Source organism: Pholis gunnellus, assembly GCF_910591455.1.
Source record: "Pholis gunnellus genome assembly, chromosome: 15".
NCBI lineage: Eukaryota > Metazoa > Chordata > Actinopteri > Perciformes > Pholidae > Pholis > Pholis gunnellus.
The window spans coordinates 2551397-2570308 of NC_136542.1; the positions used below are offsets into that span (position 1 = coordinate 2551397).

At 37.9% G+C, this 18912-nt stretch overlaps 3 protein-coding genes across 3 annotated transcripts; 2 read left to right on the plus strand and 1 right to left on the minus strand.

Moving 5' to 3' along the window:
* Positions 1-386: 386 nt before the first annotated feature.
* On the plus strand, positions 387-5670 carry LOC306707589 (activator of 90 kDa heat shock protein ATPase homolog 1-like). Its single transcript, XM_079175101.1, has 9 exons — positions 387-575; positions 1597-1787; positions 2137-2219; positions 2303-2420; positions 2845-2930; positions 3076-3204; positions 3647-3748; positions 4022-4073; positions 4832-5670. Exons 1-9 carry the CDS (start codon positions 496-498, stop codon positions 5002-5004), a joined length of 1014 nt encoding a protein of 337 aa, XP_079031227.1. The 5' UTR covers positions 387-495; the 3' UTR covers positions 5005-5670.
* A 552-nt stretch (positions 5671-6222) lies between these two features.
* Positions 6223-9234, minus strand: LOC306707259 (dr1-associated corepressor; the record flags this gene model as incomplete). Its single annotated transcript, XM_079174652.1, has 6 exons — positions 6223-6249; positions 6570-6669; positions 7092-7208; positions 7577-7670; positions 8477-8549; positions 9193-9234. The coding sequence occupies 6 exons, from the start codon at positions 9232-9234 to the stop codon at positions 6223-6225; spliced, it is 453 nt and encodes a 150-aa protein (XP_079030778.1).
* A 1244-nt stretch (positions 9235-10478) lies between these two features.
* Positions 10479-18766, plus strand: LOC306707260 (phospholipase B1, membrane-associated). Its single transcript, XM_079174653.1, has 16 exons — positions 10479-10561; positions 10647-10681; positions 12815-12905; positions 13008-13066; positions 13535-13602; positions 13688-13731; positions 14051-14171; positions 14598-14649; positions 14736-14816; positions 15461-15526; positions 15995-16086; positions 17059-17140; positions 17250-17351; positions 17428-17523; positions 18112-18183; positions 18272-18766. The coding sequence occupies exons 1-16, from the start codon at positions 10504-10506 to the stop codon at positions 18377-18379; spliced, it is 1227 nt and encodes a 408-aa protein (XP_079030779.1). The 5' UTR covers positions 10479-10503; the 3' UTR covers positions 18380-18766.
* The last annotated feature ends 146 nt before the right edge of the window (positions 18767-18912 follow it).

The window sequence follows — 18912 nt, forward strand, 5'->3', positions numbered from 1 at the left end:
TATTTGTCTTTGCTACTTTCTTTAAACGTTTGATAGAGTAATGTGGGTTTCTTAACCCTAAATTAAAAGGATTTAAGTTATAATAACAGAAATGTGCTTAAATATATTTTGACATTTATATAACTGCATGTACAATATTATTTTAACACTTGAATAAACAATAATCAAATGCAGAGACAGTTATTTACCAATATGTTAGGAGTTTACATTTACACAGTCTTACATTTACAACCGGCTCTTTGAGGGCGACCGTGATGCTGAAGTGGCCCAGAGTGAAAATGAGTTTCACAGCCCTGTACTAGACATTCGGATCCACACTCCTTACCAGTTGGTGGCGGTAATGCACCAATTCATTGTAAACCTTAAAGAAGAAGAAGAAGAAGACAGCCAGCAGCAGCCAGAGGCTTCTAGAAACAACGTGCACCGGGACGGTCGCCGGTAAAAACCTACCTGCTCTCTGCACACAACGTTACAGACCAACACGTCGGCCTGAACATGGCTAAATGGGGAGAAGGGGACCCTCGTTGGATCGTGGAGGAGAGAGCCGACGCGACTAATGTCAACAACTGGCACTGGTGAGATATAAAGAAAGGACACTGACTAGCTAGCTAGCTAATGCTAACATCACACACACACACACACATTGATATCACATTTATGCCGAGATTACAGCTGTTCTTTTTTATTTTATTTTAGTCCTAAACGTGGATTAACCAGTGTTTATTATTCATACACAGATATTGAATGTAAAATGTAGAATATTATTGAAATAAAGGATTACATTCGAGGAATTTAATCGAGCTAACATTATCTTTTTCAAGTTAGCATCGCTGCTAGCTAGCTACTGTAGCTTCTGATGCCTCTACTGTAGCTTATAGCTAGCCACTGTAGCTTCTGGTGCCTCTACTGTAGCATCCGATGCCTCTACTGTAGCATCCGATGCCTCTACTGTATCTTCTAGTGCCGCCTCTACAGTAGCTTGTAGCGCCTCTACAGTAGCTTGTAGTGCCTCTACTTTAGCGTGTAGTGCCGCCTCTACTGATTCCTGATTCCTCTACTGTAGCTTCTAGCTAGCTACTGTAGCTTCTGGTGCCTCCACTGTAGTTTATGATGCCTCAACTGTAGCTTCTAGTGCCTCTACTGTACCTCTATAGTCCCTTTAGACAACTAATTTAGATGTTTAAAACCGTTTGAGTAACTGTACATATTACTTCAGTTTTTCACAATATACCAATATATATATATATATATATAATTATCTCTTGTTGTATGAGTTGTTCCTGGCTTATAGGCACCCGTTATTTTCGGTTTATGTCAGATAAATATAAGAATTAACTTTTAAGTTGCTTAAGATGGGTAATTTATCTGACATCATGTCTTCTTGTGTTGTCAGAATGATGTCATTGTGTGTAGTCTCCCTGTAACTTATGTATCGCTGACGTAGACTTAACGTGGCACTAGAATAAATAAGCGGATCATCTCAGGCAAGTTTGATGTTAATTATATTTATACTACAATGAAACTTCTGTGAATAAGAAAAAGAAGATGATGTGAGTTTTGTGCCGTTTACCCATTTCTGACACGCTCACTTTGCAGGACCGAACGAGATGCAACAACCTGGTCGTCGGACAAATTAAAATCCCTGCTCCTCGGTCTGAGCGTGGAGAACGACGAGGGGAGTTGTGAGGTGACAGAGGTCAGCAAGGTGGAAGGAGAAGCCTCCATTAACAACCGCAAGGGGAAACTTATTTTCTTCTATGAATGGACTCTGAAGGCTACCTGGACCGGTGAGTAGAACACCGAGGCTGCTGTTGCTGTTGTTTTGGGGGGAATTTAGTCAAATCTGTATGATTTTAAAAAGTGGTCATACGTCTGCTAAGGGTATAGGTGACTGTGTTTGCTGCTGGATGAATGCACAGGAAACTAACTCAAGCTGCATTCTTTAGTGCTCGTTTCCTGTAAAATGAGGACCACGTTCTCATTTTGTCAGCCTAATGCTTCCTAAATTAGAAAAGGACGGCTAGAAGAGGGCAGGAACTCAGCAGCTGATCAAAAGCTGTTGTAATTATAGAGAAGAAAGACGAATAAAGAGGCTTTGAATCTCTGCTGACATCTGTGTTGTCTTTGTTTTCCCAGGAGAGTCCAAAGCAGGAGTCAAATATACGGGAACCATCGACGTTCCCAACCTTTCTGACGAGAACGACATGGAGGATCTGGATGTAAGTGTTGCAGAGATCTTCTGTGTATTTCTAACTGACTGACTGAGCAGCGTGCTGACGACCGCTCTGTGGTTTTTGTCCAGATTTCTGTATCGTTGAATAAAGATGAACCAGAAACGCCACTGACCCACCTGATGAAGACAAACGGAGCAGATAAAATCCGTGAAGTCCTGGGGAGCTACGTTGGGTTCTTGAAAACAGGCGAGCGAAACCAGACAAGATGTTAATTAAAACATCATCCGGCTCAAAGTGATCGTCACAACAGCGTTGATGATTCTTTTTTACGGTTTAGGGTTTACAGAGATAAGCATGTGAAGTAAAAGTTAAAAAGTGCGCTGTGAAAAATGTAATAACCCGATAAAAGCAACACAAATGCTATTAAATTTAAGTTTGTTTTCTCTAAGAAACTGTTGCATGTATCTCTTTTAATAGTATAATTTACTTTATTTTGTTAAAATATTGACTATAAACCTCATTATTTCTCTAATGAAGAGTTTTACAGTTTAGTTATTTAGTGCTTGTTTGTTTAAAGTGGAATTCTTTAGTGTTTTTGTTATTTAAATACTTTTAACTCGGCGAGGATGAATACAAAGTGTTTTTTAAGCTCCCTGTGTTGTGATTGCAGAGTTCACTCAGGGGATGATCCTGCCGACAGCTAACGGTGTGTCCAAGTCCACGTCACAGTCCAAGGCCACGGTGGACAACACTCGGGTACGTCGCTTGATAAACGTCTCCAGCCATCAGCCACGTTCTACATTTACACACAAACCTCTAAATAATTCACTGTAACAGAACCGTCACGGTGTTTTCCTCGCGGCAGCGATCGTCCCTCATCAGACTTTTGCTCTTTGAACAGATTTCCTCCTCGAGCAGCACAGCTGCTCCCGTCAACACTGGCGTCAAGATCCCCACCTGTAAGTTCATCATGAGGGAGAAGTTCCTCACCTCCCCGGCTGATCTCTACCGGGTCTTCCTCAACCAGGAGGTGAGCGTCACCTGGTTATCCTCTCGATACCACCTCTTCAGTCCCGATACCGAGTACCGACCTGATACCAGTGTTTAATTAACGAGCTGTGTGTGGAAGAGACTGGAGTCTTTCTTTTATGTGAAGGCAATATGTGAAGACATTGTCTTTCCTTACTTTGTAAAACTAAAGGTAACAAGTAAATACATAGATATGAACGTACTGAGTTGCTGTTGTTTAAGATAACGGTATCTGAGAGCAGATGGGCCTCGTGTCACCGATACGAGATCCAGATATTTGAGTCGGCGCCGGACCGATATTTAATATCGGAGGAAAAAATAAGCCAACAAATACAAATGTTACGGTTACAAGCACTGCCCTCCTCCTAAAGCCGGAGACGGGTTGGATGCAGAGCTCAGGTGATGATTATAATAAAGTGTTTTTGTCTTTGGTGAATGTGCAGATGACTCAGGCGTTCACTCACGCTCCGGCGACGGTGGACGGAGAGAAAGGAGGAAAGTTCCGTCTGCTCGAAGGAAACGTTTTTGGTGAATTCACAGAGCTGGTGAGTCTCAGCCTTTCATTCTCTTGATAAAAGTCTGACCTGCGGATCCAGATTTTCTTTCTCTCCAAGAGATACAATTGACAAACGTTTCTGTAACTTTTCTTTCTGCCCGGTATCGGATACATCCACCGGTCGGTGCATCTCTGGATAATATGGAATATATTTATGTGATTATCAGACACGCAGAGTTAAAGATGTTTTTATTTTTGTGGTATTCGACCACATAAGCTTCAGATGAAATGAATACATGTTAACAATGAATCCTCTCTTCAGGTACCTGATCAGAAAATAGTGATGAAGTGGAGGTATAACAACTGGCCCAGTGGTACGTCCATGTATTCATAATGTATTTATAATGTATTCATAATGTATTTATAATGTATTCATAATGTATTCATAATGTATTGTGTGTGTGTGTGACTGACTGCCATAAAAACAATCATTTTGACTTAAACTGTATCTATTCAAACATCACTTTTTTATTATAAAGCCACATTTGCAGAAACAAATTATTTAGTAAAAAACAGCCAAACATTGGATGGTTACACTTTCTGTAATATGAATATTATTTTTCATATCACAAATTAAGATTGAAAGGATTTTTTTTGCTTATTTCCTCGTACAACATACACATTAAAACTGTATCTTTATGTTCTTAATTTGAAGGTGCAATTTCATCATGTTTTTATGTGTGAATTTATGAATCAACAGAAAAGTAACGAGTATATTAATCAACGTACTGAATTATCCATTATCAGCGCTACTATTCTGAAACGACTAAATGTAGAATAAATAATGTTTCCCTTTCCCGTGTTTTACTATTAAAGGATTCTGATAACTTTATTTATAGCACCTTTAAAAACAGTTTATAAAGTGCTTTGATAGACAAACAAGACAATAATAACAGAAACCTCAGTAAAATAAAGAAAATTAAAAATAACAATAAAAATTTAAATAAAATAAAAATAAAAAAATTAAATTAAATATTTAGTAAAATCAACAAATAAAAATAAAACACAAAATGTGTTTTAAGCAGTGATTTAAAGGAGATCACTGATACTAAAGTGTGCCTCTGCTCCACAGAGCACTACGCCACCATCTCCATGTCGTTCTACGACCGCAGCAGCGAGACGGAGCTGAAGGTGGAGTGTCGGGCCGTCCCGGACGAAGAGGAGGAGCGCACGAGAGAGGGCTGGCAGAGATACTACTTTGAAGCGATTAAACAGACTTTTGGCTACGGAGCGCGACTCTACTGAGGACGGTTTCTCGCTGTAGTTGATGGTTTTCTTCTCTTGTTTGGATATTTTTTTTAAACTTCTTCTTGGCACGAGATGTCCCGCTGTAACAACTCATAGCTCGAGTTGACAAAAGAGACAATGAGGTGATTCTGTCACCAGTCTGAGTGTAAATGTTTTAATTTTTTCATCGTATTTAAATCTAGATTTGTCTCCGTCAGTATTTGGGTCAGTTGTTCAAAAGGAGCGTAAATGGATTAAATAAAAGGAGCTATTGAACCACTAATGCAAATCTATAAATATGTAATTACTGCAAGAGTTAAAATAAATGTTTTGGTTTTCTTTTACTAAAAAAAAAAAAAAAGAAGATATGTTGCTTTTTTTTCTACTTATACTCTTTTCAAGTGTAACTGTCGTGAAGATGCATGTTTCATTTCAATGACTGCTGGATCTGAACTTCACGGTGAAGTCCGTCTCATTGAGACTTTATTATGTTCGTCCGGCTCTGACCTTCAGCGGGAGACGTCGGCCATCATGCAGCTAGCTAGCTAGCTAGCGTAGCAACTCAAGTCACACGGTTTGCTAGATTTGACATTCACGTGTAAATTTACAGTAAAAAAAAAAAAAAATGTATTCGTCATTTCACCTCACGATGTAAAAAGATTAGTTTCTTGGAATAAACCAATCCCTGTATGCTCTTGATTTGTTTTTATTTTTGTGACCTTTTATACTTCACATTAAATCACAGATGTTGAAACTATTTATTTACAGTTTGATTACATTTCATATGCAAAGGTTTAGCGTCTTTAAAACGTTCGTTTACAAGTGCTTTAAATATTAAACGCTGAAACAGAAGCCAGTTTAGTTTTAAAGGCTGGAGCATAAAATTGTGTGAAAAACTCTTTTTATAATAATCTAATTGGAATTGAAACATAATCTGACCAGAGCATAGTTTCATATCAACGCTCAAAGAATGCTTTAAAGCAAATTGCCTGAACCAAAAAAAAGTAATTAGCTGTCTGAAACAACTTAAATCACATAATTTAGTTCATTATACTTTTGTGTAAACTTGCAGCGCAGTTTACTTTGAACTAATCTGCTACAAACAAAAAGGGCTTCCAAACTAAATCTCACAAAATAAAACTAAAAGCGTAAGCAGCCAGAGGTCTAACGTTAACCCGCAAAGTTTAAATAAAGATAAACTAAAGTGAAATGATGCGAGTTCCTCTGGTTGGTCGCTCACAAGCTGATGAAGAGCTCCGACTCCTGGAAGAAACAAAGCAAGTGAGCTTAACAAACTCGTAATAATTGAACATATTTCTAAATGACGGCTTGTCGTCGACTCTTTCCTCAGTTTAGGAAACAAATAAACTATTTAAACCCACATAAACAAACTACACGTTAAAAAGAGAAGAGTAGAGCTGGAGTGTAATGACCATTAGCGCCTCATGGGGTCGCTATTAAAACTTAAAGCCTTTTGGTCTGGTTGGTTGAGAGTTCAACTACCAACACAAACTGCTGCCTGAGTGTCTCTGAGCAAAACCATCCAACCTTTTTCTATCTAGTGTGTTTTCATTGATACGTACACCGGAGCTGGAGTCGTTGTCCAGTGAGTCGCGGCTCCGTCGAGGCGCCGTTTCTACCACTTCAGCAGCTTTTTTAACAGAAATGTCGTGTCGTTTAGTCCTGAAAAGAACATCACGTAAGAAAACTAATGTTTCATGCAAAACATTCCACATTTGTTGCTTTTTGCTTGTCACATATGAGAATAATTCTTTCTTGGTTTTGGACTGTTGGTCGAACAAAACAATTTAAAGAAACTCATTTAGATTTGATTCAAACTGATTGAGTAACAATCTACAATTAAAACAAACACTTAGAGCCCTCATATAGATTTACTGTGAAGACTACACTAAAAAAAATTGAAAATAATTTCAATAAACAGCATTTAAAACAAAAAACAATCACTTGCATCATATTTTATTGTAACTCACCTTAAATGCATCTAAAAGTGCCAATAAACGTCTGTTCTCTGAGAAGATGACAGACTAACACAGGCTGTGATCGCAGCTTTTGAAACACTAACAGCTGATGAGACGTGTTTCTACCTGAACGTCGGCCACATGCTCATCCCTCTGTCGTCCTTCTGGCCGGTCGAGGACGAAGCTCGCTCCACCAGGTCTCTGAGGAAGTGGAAGAGCTTCTCAAACTCGATGCACTGCTTCCTACGCACAAATATAAAGTATTATTCTATTGTCCTCCCTTCAAATAGTCCTCCCTTTCTGCGTTCACGCAGAAAGAAACGATAAGGAGTCTACATTTGTTTAATTGTTTAAAATTAAACTGGAAGATGAAAGAAGAAAGTGTTAAATCTGTAGAAAGTAATTTGTCGCCTTCCATTGATGTTCGTCTGTATCATTTCTTTGATTTCTAGAATACCAATTTCAAAATCAGGATACTATGAAGATAAAAGTGAATGCATCACAGCTGGATTAGTCCTCATTTCTTCTTCACTCCTATTGACTGAAAGATATGAAGATAATTAATGACTTCATATCGACTTGCATACGTCTGAACAGAAGCTTCTACTCACATGTGAGCGACGGACAGGACGGCGCTGCGCTTCGACTGAGTTATCAGACAGATTTTGGTGAGCAGAGACTTCAGGAACATCTCCAGAGCTCGAGCTGATCGCCGCAGTTCAGGACATCAACACATCTCTACACGTCGGCTTAGAGGCGACACAAAGTGGACGTAAAGTCTTCCAGCTATATGTGACGGTTCCCTCCAGGACTACAGCGCCGAACAGATTGTATCACCTGCAGCGTTCTTTTACGGGGAATATCTTATTGAATTATTAACTGTTGCAGCACTTCTTTTGTTAATTAATGCCTCATTTAAAAGTAAACTGCACCAACTTCAAGAACAACTTTTGAAGTATTTACATCTTTTACCTCAGCATAAAAATACTCTGTTACAGGTAAAAGTCCTGCATTCAAAGTAGAAAAGTATTAGCATCAAAATATACTTAAAGTACAAAAAAGTAAAAATACTCACTACGCAGAATGAAATAAATGTAGTGGAGTAGAAGTATAAAGTAGCAAGAAATGGAAATACTCAAGTAAAGTACCTCATATTGTTCTTAAGTGCAGTACTTGAGTAGATATACTTCGTTACATTCCAGCACTGGTACTAAAAATGCACCGTGTGCTGTGTGGTACCTTTAGGTTTGAATAAGATCAAGGTCTTAGAGGAGCGACTACAACTCCCAGCATGCTTAGGGAGGAGTTGGAGGGAAACAGAGAGGCAGAGGACTGCTGCAAAACAACAAATGTATGAAAGATGAATCAAAAGCAGCAACACCTCCAGAGAGATGAGTAGTTCTTTATACATCAGCAGTATGATGTACACACACACACACACACACACACACACACACACACACACACACACACACGCACAGTTAATTAATGTAAAAGTTTAGAAAGGATACAGATGATCACAGGAACCGCCACAGCAATCCTCCCCACCTCCACGTCCTTCTGCATGATCTTTTTAATGCGATTCTGGGAACAAAAAACAAATCAAAGAATTCACAACTTTCAGAGAAGTCACATGAAGTTACACTGCTGCATTCAAAGGCTCCTCGTAAACCAGAGTCCCCTGGATCTGAAGCCATGAAGGCAACATGTAAAGCAGTCAGAGCTCACATTTATAAGTGATTATAAATATGCCATAGATATTAGTTTCATTAAATGGTTCATTTGTCCTTCATTCATTCATTTGGTAGCAGTTGACACCTATGACTGTACCCATATGTGCACATATCTATGTTTACATGAAATAAATATCAAAGAAGAACAGAAACAAAACAGAAGCACCAACATGCAGCAGTTTGTTACAGAAAATATCAGTAATTTGCAATTAAACGATTCATAAATCATCAATGAATCTGCTCTTTATACAACTGATCTATGTGTTTTTATTCATCATTTCTTTCTTCTTTCTTTTACCTCTTCATCATCCTTCATTTTGTGCAACCTTTTAGATTTTAACGGTTTCATTTTGCCATCTTGTCTCGTCCAAACAAGACTAAACCTGAATACATATCTGACCTGTAAAGTAGCATGAACGCCGCTAACCGTTAGCTTTGAGTCCTTTCTTTACCTTTAAACAGCTTAATTACACGAGAATACAGTTTCTACTCACGGGAGGGAAGCGTACATTATATCTTCTCTTGTGTCCGGACATTTCACTCGCTTTAATCCGCGCGGCTCGGTCACATTTTTCATGTTTTTACCGCAAACCGCCGCTGAATCCATTTGTTTACCTTCAGCAGGAACACACACCTGAGGTCAACCAGCGCGTGACCCCAATAATGACGTCATGACCCCCGCAGTTTTCCTTTCTAGTTCCTAATAAATAAAAACACATTATATTTAAAGGATAAATGATAATAAAAGATATTGTGTGAAACTCATCATATCAAAGGAATGAAAAGAAATGCCATGTTTCTAGTATTTCACATTTAATGTTAACATCTTTGAATTATAAAGATTATAAAATTATATAGTTCCAAAAGTTACACTATTAACTTTTGTCTCAAACTATTATCATTTAAATGTAAAATAAAAAAAGCTCCAAACTGTGGAAACAATAGAAAATTATGTTTTTACATCTCAGTAATTTTGCACTTTTATTGCACAACAACGAGGCAAATCCTTCTGTCTGAAAAGATACTCGGCAATAAACCTGATTGTGATTGTGATTTATGAGAAACGGTGAACTTTGGGATCGATGTGATTGTTCTCTGTTGATGTAAAGAAATAAAAGAAACAAAAAAAACAAGACAAAAAGCAAAACACCAAAGCGCGCACACACACATTTTAAAAGCCCAAACAGAGACATACGAGCATTTCTGACAATCATAACTTCACAACAACAGACGAGACTAAACATGAGACAATACATCAAAATACGCTTAGCTATACGCTTTATGTTTCAAAGAAAGAAACGGAATGAACTGCTTTGTTGTTTGCCAAGAATAAAGTTGATTCAAGCTCCACTGATCAGCTTTTTGTGCAGGTTTAACATCTTCATCAGCAGATGTGAGATACGTTGAGTTTTAAGTTCTGAGAAAAACTAGTACGTTTGTAAAATAACAAAGCTCTTCATACTACTTTTTTCTTTAATTTCTAATGAAAAACTACTAATCACAGTGTACATAAACATGATGTACTCTTGGTGTTTTTCTCTATTTACTCTTATTTATCCAGGTACAAAGTCGTGTTTAACTTCAAACAATCTTCTGGGCTGAAGAGTTAAAGACCGTTTAGACAACACGGACTGCTATTATAAATCGATAATCGACAGTTTATGACGGAGAGGCTCTGGTTGCACTAATGACTACAAAGGTCAAAGATATCAGAATCCTTACGGAGGTTATTTAAACACCAATAAAGCTTCAGACCTGTTTTTATTCCTACATTTGTGTTTCCTTTTGTGGAGCCAGACGACAACATGTTAACAACATGTGTGCTGATGGTAGCGTGTTTATTAGCTCCGTGTCATGCAGACGGTGAGCTTTAGAACATCTCAACCTGTAGTTTCTTAAAACACCTCCTTTATTTTACTGTATTTATACCGTTTATTCTCTCTAGCAGGCTTCACATTAAAGGAAGAAGAAGATTTCAACCAGGTATCGTTAAAACGTTCAACACTGTTTTCTACTTTGTTTCTTTCTGTTGACAAATCTATTGACTATCTATCTAAATAAGGTTTATAGATGCTTTACAAAGTACTTATTAACCGGTTAACAGTATAATAATGTGTTATAATCAGCAGCTGCATCAATATAATGTGTATTGATGGTTTAAAAAACGATTATTAACTATTAACAAAGTGTTAATGAATGTTTAACAAGCTTACTTAAAGGTTTACAAATCATTTGGTAATCATTGAAATATGCTCAATATACTAAATGAAATGTTATAACGTGTGCAACAATAAAATAACTACTAAAGTTTATCTATTTATTAATGATAGTGATACATTTATTAATTGATTGTTGTCTTGTAAAGTAATTCATTTAAAGGCCTGAATCACATGTGCTTTAGATATAGTATACTAGAGATATATAATATAATGCTCACAATACATAACCGTTAACATGCAGGTTTGGTTTTAATAGCTGCTAATCCTAAAAGAAGATTGATTTTAACCCCTTTCACACCCTTAAATCTTCCTGCCTTTTTGATTGTTTTGGGGAAGCAGGAGCTTGATTCCGCATTAAATATTTCAGTTGTTGTATTTATTTCCAGAGCTCTGTATCAGGAAGTCTTCATCGGTGGTTTAGTCGGAACAAAAGCAGCAACAGTCAAACATAAAGGACCAACGAGGTCGCAGAGCGAGCGAGCGAATCACTCGTGTCCAGTCAGCTGTGGTCTGGACTCTTTACAACACATGGCTGCCAGATTTAGCTACTGCAACTTTTTGGGGGGGTTCAGGTTCAGGCTGAGAATCAGTTACAGTGTGCAGCACTCGGACCAGTGTTGGGCCAGAGTTAGCACTTAGCCCAGTACATGTGGTGCATTATTCATCAGGAGTTCAAGCTGCTGTTGTAGCCGAGCATTACGTCGAGCATTACCCCTTCCTATCAAGGGTTGTGTAATGTCAGAAAAGACTTGACATGGATGTTTTTCCTGTTTGAGCAATAACAAAAAATACTTTTTATGGGAGTCTTGGACCCTGCACATTTGAATTTCCCCTTTATCTAACCAGGAAACCCTCATTGAGATTAAACATTTGTCGTGGTGGAGATAGGCAGCGATAACGACGAGATACAGACAAAAACAATAAACCACATCGGACAGACTTAACCACAAAATCTGAATTACACAGAAATGTGGTTATAAAATCACAAATATCACTTCCAATACAATCACGTAGACAGATTTCATTCTCAAAACAACCCAAGAACTGTGTAAAACCCAAAGTACAGACTAATCAAACAGCAGAACATCAGCTTTAGCTGCGTTTCCATCAAGAAGTTCTCGACCATTTTAGACCCGCGACTTTTTGTTTTGTCTTACATTTCCTGCTAAATAGTATTAAATGATGCACTTTGTAATAAATGAAATGCAGAGGAGGAAAATGAAACTCAAAGTGTCCGTCTGTTTGATGGTTTTTCTTTTTTTCTTTAGAACGTAACCGCCTTGAAACTCGCCATCTCTTTTCTACAATTATTTGGGAAGCCGACAGCAAAGCCCAACTTGACTTTTCACGTTATCAAGCAGAGACAAAGGCCCTCCACTCATCCTAAAATGGAATGAATCGACTCTAGAGTACTTTCTTGTTTTATGAATGAAGCGGTAAACTGGTTTGACCAATCAGCAGCGGTCATCCCTTCAAACCCCACCGCCAAAGTTCCTGTACTTTCAGAAAGTGCTACGCACCGACCTGACCAGGGCTTTTTTGGGGGGGGGGTAGCATATCCTCGAATTGAATTAAGACCCTGGTCCCTGTGTTCAAAACGCAACCAGTTCCTCAAAAGGTTCCTAGTCCATGGGAAAAGTCCATGAGGGCCAAATGCAACGTTCCTCAAAAGGTTCCTAGTTCCTGCGGTTGTAAAGGGGCTTATGGGAACATCGTGAATGAACCATAGGTCTGGGTTTTGGGTGAAGTGTCCAGTGGTGATCCACATCCAGATGTAGAAACAGTCAAATTTAAACATCCCGAATAAACCATATAAGCTCCGTTCAGAACAAACAACCCTCGAGTTAAAACTCCTAAACTTTAAACACATAAACTGTGAGAAAGTGTTTTCCTGCAGGATGTTCTAGGAACAGACTTTCTCCGCCGTCGTCTGCATCCTTCATTCCTTTGTCCGGATATGAGTCCGTCTCCCACCGTCCCCACCTCAGGTGAATATCCCTTAAAAGGGCTCTAGGAAAGCTGATTTGTTGTTTGTTTGACTGTTTGTTTGTCTTTCCTTCTGACTGTTTCCTGTTTGTCTTCTGTTCCAGTTGAATTTGTGAAAGCTGCAGACGTGAAAGTCATCGCCGCGCTGGGAGACTCTTTAACGGTGAGAGAAGTTTTCTTTCTGCGCAAAATAGAAATAGTAACAAATGTATTTATCTTTTGTAATATGACAATGAACAATAAATGTTTATGTTGTTATGTAAATCATTACAGTTTATAGTGGAAACCATTACATGCTTAAGTAAACTTAAATGACTTAAAGAGCAACTAGCAGGTTCATTTTTTAGTATTTAAACTTAACTTTTACTGAAAATGTAGAAACGTTCATTCTAAGGTAACAAAAACACAAATGTTCTTATTTGTAGGTGACTATACACTAAAGAAAACATAACGATATATTCATCTAAATGCTACACACGGTTCCTTTAAGAAGGAAACCACCAGAAACAACAATCCAACAAAGAACAATTTACTCCTTAATGTAAACCATAAAAATAATGAAAAATTAGATTTAATGTCACGGCAGTGATTCTCCATGATGAATATTGTCTGTATGTGTTTTTATTTGCAGACAGCTATAGGTGCCAATGGTTCCACGATTCTATCGATACCTTTTGAATTTCGTCAAGTGTCTTGGAGGTAAATCATCGTCTCCCTTTGAGATAATCTTGTTTTATTTTGGTCTGACTTCATTCATTAAAAACTGTCTCTTTCCCTTCTTCAGCATCGGAGGATATGGAACTTATCAAAATGTCATCACACTGGCAAGTAAGTTAGTTTATAGTCACAATATGAAAACTTGCAATATGTAAAAGCCAAAGACCACAGACGTCTGGGTTAGCAAATTAAAATAGCCGACCCTACACTAGTTAGATCGTTTAGGTTTGTGGGATGACGTCTCCTGCAGAGATTGAGATTATTTCTCCAAAAGATGTTTGTAAAACTAAAAGCCCTTCATTCCAGGATGACTTGGCTTCTTTGTACCAAAGCAATCTGTGTCTTTATAAAGCATTTTGTTTTGGTATATAATAGAGATATTGACAAGATCACAGGATCCTTTTAAACGTTTAAACGTTTCGCTGTCCAGATATTTTCAAACTCTTCAATCCCAGACTGCTGGGTCCGTCCCCCGTCTGGACCTTCCACGGTCAGCCAACGACCGTCAATGAGACCGGCTTCAACTTCGCCGTCACCGGCCACAACACGCTGTGAGACACTCGCACACTCTGCAGGATCTATTTCTTCTTTGGATTGTCCCATGACCCAATTCAGTGTTTGTTTCTTCTGTTGGTTTGTTGAAACTCAGTGTGAGCTGTAATGTCAAACTGGTCAATAAAGTCTTTATTGATCACCAGAGGGGAGAATATGCAGGTTAATAACAAGAGGTTTATAAAAGTAACATACGAATAGAAGAAAATAACAAAATGACAGTCTAGTATACGCAGACAGCGTACACAAGATTGATAAATAACTAAATAATTAAATAAAATATATAATAAAACCATGATTTTCATCATGCAACTGTAGGAAACTTCAAGAGTGTCTCCAAGATGTTTTTCTTTGAGGTCAAAGATCAAAATAACTACTGTTGTAAATGATTTGATGTTTTAGTGATAACAAGTGTTCTCCTGCAGAAACGTCTCCGATCAGATACGACACATGATCGACACGTTCAAGTCTTATCCAGTAAGTCTCGTCTCTCTGCTCTTTAATTAATATTCTTCATTTCTCTTCTTGGTGCGACGGTTCAGAAAGCAAATCTTCTCTTTCAGGGTCTGAGCTTTGAGGAGGACTGGAAGGTGGTGACGATGCTGATCGGCATGAACGACGTCTGCGACTACTGTAAAGACAAAGTGAGGGATTCGCTTTCTGGAAAGTCTGCACTCGTGTTTGATTTACAATATAGTGTGTGTGTGTGGGCGCGTCAGTTCACCGTGACGTCACTGGTGGGTGTGGTTACAGGTCTGTTCAACCTTTTCAAATTGAACTCTTTGTATTTGATACATTCTCTGCTAAACTGGAAGGGCACACAAAAAAAGTCCAAAATAATCCGTCTATCCACCGTGTGATTCGGACCGATTCCTCAAAACACGTGTTGGTAAAATGAAAACTTCCTGTCGGGCTAAAAGAAATAGGTTGTTAAAGATGAGAGCGATGATCCCGCCAAATTTCACAAACATCAAAGGATCCTTTGGGCTAATTTTGCAACTTTGTGCCGAATTTCTGTGGGTTTGTGAACATCCAAGGCTCCATAAAGATGCGATTTGTACAATAGAATCATTATAATCTTTACAAAAACAGTAGGTCCCTGACTAGAAGAGTACTCAGACAGCACAGACCTCTGCCAGAGAAACATAATTTGTATATCCGCCCCGTGATTCTGATCCACTCCAGTATTTTATGGGTTCTTCCTTGGCCGAGGTTACACCCTTACACCAAGTTTTTCCGAAATACTGCTGACTAAAAGCATGACCTCCTCGTCTTCACTCCCCCACAGACTCTGTTCTCTCCCGACAACTTCATTCACTACATGACGGAAGCTCTGGACACGATGATGAAGGAGGTAAGATGCTGAAAGTCTAAACTGGATGTAATAGTCCAGCGGACTCTTTACGCACCAGGAAACAGAGCGTGTCCACATAAATCAAAAGATGTATCAGGTTTTAAGACTGAAAAATCAAGTGGAGATATTTCAGGCTGGACCGACATCACCGTCCCTACAGGCCCGGTGCTAAAAATAGAAAAAACAAAGGCAGGGTTCAACTTACACAACTGAGAGAAATATTCATGGTTAAACACACTCTTAAAGATGTAATACTGTCTGTGAACTGTGAATGTACTGTGGGACAGTTTCTTCGTGTGAAATGCTCCCCTCCCCTTTTTGCTTTGCTGGGAACAGTTTGTCCTCCACTGCACGTTCATACTGAAACCACGACGTATGAGAAAGAGGACGTCCAGACATTTAATAAAAATACACTCTTCAGTCCGGAGAAGTGGTTTCAGTTGATGAAGGTGATCCTCTTGGTTTCAGATCCCCAGGACGATCGTGAACGTGGTGCAGATTCTCTCCATGAAGCCTCTCAGAGACGTTCAGAGGCCGACTCTGGGATGTCAGCTGCAAAAGTTACCTGCACATGTTTAACTGTTAATCTAAAACCTCTCAAGTCAAACTGCAGGAGCCAAATATTACCACCGAATTACGTTGACAGATACGAAGTGGAATGTAACTAAGTACATTTACTCAAGTACTGTGTTCAAGCACACATTTGACGTACTTTACTTGAGTATTTCCATTTTATGCTACTTTAAACTTGTACTTTATTACATCTCAGAGGAAAATATTGTATTACTTCCCACATTTGTCTGACAGTTTTAGTTACAAATTCAGAATGTTGCAGACAAAACTTACTTAAGAGCTGATAAATTATGTTTTGTCAGAAATTACAGTAAAACTGAAACACATTTTCTGAAAATGATCAGCAGATTAATTCATAATGAAAGTAATCATTATTAATAGTTCAGAATGAGCTCCAGCTCAACTACAACAGTAAAGTCCTGCTTTTACATCAATGGATAAACAGTCACAGGAGACTTTTTTAATACTTTTAATACTTTAAGTAACGTTTTCAATGCAGGACTTTAGCTTGTAGTATTTTCACAATACTTCTACTTCAGTAGAGGATCTGAATACTTCCTCCACCACTAGATATACATACTGTAGATGCTTAAACTTCCTTATATTGTTTTTTAACATGTTTCTGTTCCATCACTCAAGCAGTCAATGTGTTCAGGAAGTTACTACATTATATTAAAAATAATTATCACAGAAGTTCAGTTTGACAAAACTAAATGTTGCTCTAACTATTATGAACTGTTGATTTAAACACGTCTTTACTCACCTTGATTTGTTCAGAATCAATGTAGAATATCAGAGAATTCAGATTTAAAGAGTTTGCATCAAAATATCAAAATATATTTGACATAATCCCAAATCTCAAAACTGATTCTTAATTATATTATCTGAGGATGACCAATCATAACTGATCTGATAATCTGATAACCTGATAATCCAATAGTTTGATAATCTGCTCACAGGAGTTTCTGCTCGTGTCTCGTTCAACCTGAAGAAAACTCCAGCGAGCTGAAGGAGCTGGTTGAGATTAACACTGAATTCCAGGTGAGTGAATGAAGATAATTAGTTTATTCACGGCTCAACCCACAACAGACGTGTCGAGGACGTCGTGCTATCAGGCTGTAAAACATCACAACTCTCCTCGTTGTTGCAGAGGAGATTAGAGAAGCTTCTGCACGGAGAGCGCTTCTTCAAAAAGGACTTTGCTGTTGTTTTGCAACCTTATTTAGAGAACGCAACACCGCCACAACTTCCTGTAAGTCTCACGCTGTCAAACGGTTTTCATTACTCATCAATCATTATTTTATGAGTGATTTTCTTTTGTGCTCCAGGATGGGACGATTGACTTGAGCTTCTTCACCGCAGATTGTTTCCACTTCACTGTTAAGGGACACGAGGAGCTGGCAAAGGGACTGTGGAACAACATGGTGCATTTTATTTATTATGTTTAATTAGCTAAAAGTTTGGTTTAGATATGATTCCTTGTGGAGTCACCCTAAATATACAAACTATTTTATTTATTTATTTTATTTATTTATTTTATTTATTTTATTTATTTTATTTATTTTATTTATTTTATTTATTTTATTTATTTTATTTTATTTTATTTTATTTTATTCATTCATTTATTTATCTTATTTATTTAGTGTATTTAATTTAATTTAATTTATTTTATTTTATTTACCTTTATTTATCCAGGATAACCCCATTGCGATTTCTAATCTTTTTTACAACATTAAAACATTTTACCACATAAAAACACATAAAACCAACTTAAAACCAGCAAAAAGTTAAAAAACAACATATAAATCACATAAAAGAGCCTTAAAACAAACCGGCATATTGCATCAACGTGTGACAAATACATTCAGAGCTCAAATGATCTTGTTTTTAAAATCATAATCTGTAATTTCATTGATATTTGTATCAATACTTTTGATAAAAAGTGACTTAATACTCAGTGTTGATGCATCATTGTCTCCATGAAGTCAGAATTAAACTAACTTCTTCTTCAGTTCCAGCCGGTCGGAGAGAAAGAGGTGATCAAGACATTTTCAGAGCCGGTAAAACTCAACTGTCCATCAAAGGTACAGCTTCCTGTTGGAGATCTTCATGTTTGTGTTTGTTGTTAATAACATGACTATAATGTGTATAATGTTCTCTCATGTTCTCCAGGAGCATCCTTACATCTACACCCGACCCCGAGTGGACTCGTCTGCAGCGACGCTGAAACGTTTCTCCGTGCTGCTGATGTGTCTGCTCTCTGTGTTCTGCTCTCTGTAGTCCAACAGGCCGAGCAAGGCACCAGCGCTGCCTGGAGTTGAGGGTTTGATTCCCACCGGAGCCTCCAGTCTCATTCTGACTTCTTTTGTGTGAAACATGTTGTCAGTTTTAAACTCTTCAGGCTACAGTTTGCATCTTCAATGGATTTATTTTTTTATTAAAACATTGACCAATATACTGTATTTTGTTTGTGCATTGGTGGCATCTCCTCTTCTGTAATTAGATATATTAAAAAGGTTTATATACTGCATATATCACTGTCAGTTTAAACACAGTCATGTACACTTAAACACATAAACAGACTTTATCATGTCACAGACATGTCAAAAGACAAATATAAAGCACTGATTTCGTCTCCTTCTGTCGTGACGGTGTTCTTCACTGAGAGAACCGCTCTGTGATAAACTTGTAATTTGAATATTCTGTAGTTTGGTTTGCAAATAAACTCCAAACTGAAATGTAGCTGTAGAGTTAGCTCACTCAGTAATCAGACAATCCACCAATACAACATAGTTTAACATAATCAGTAAAAA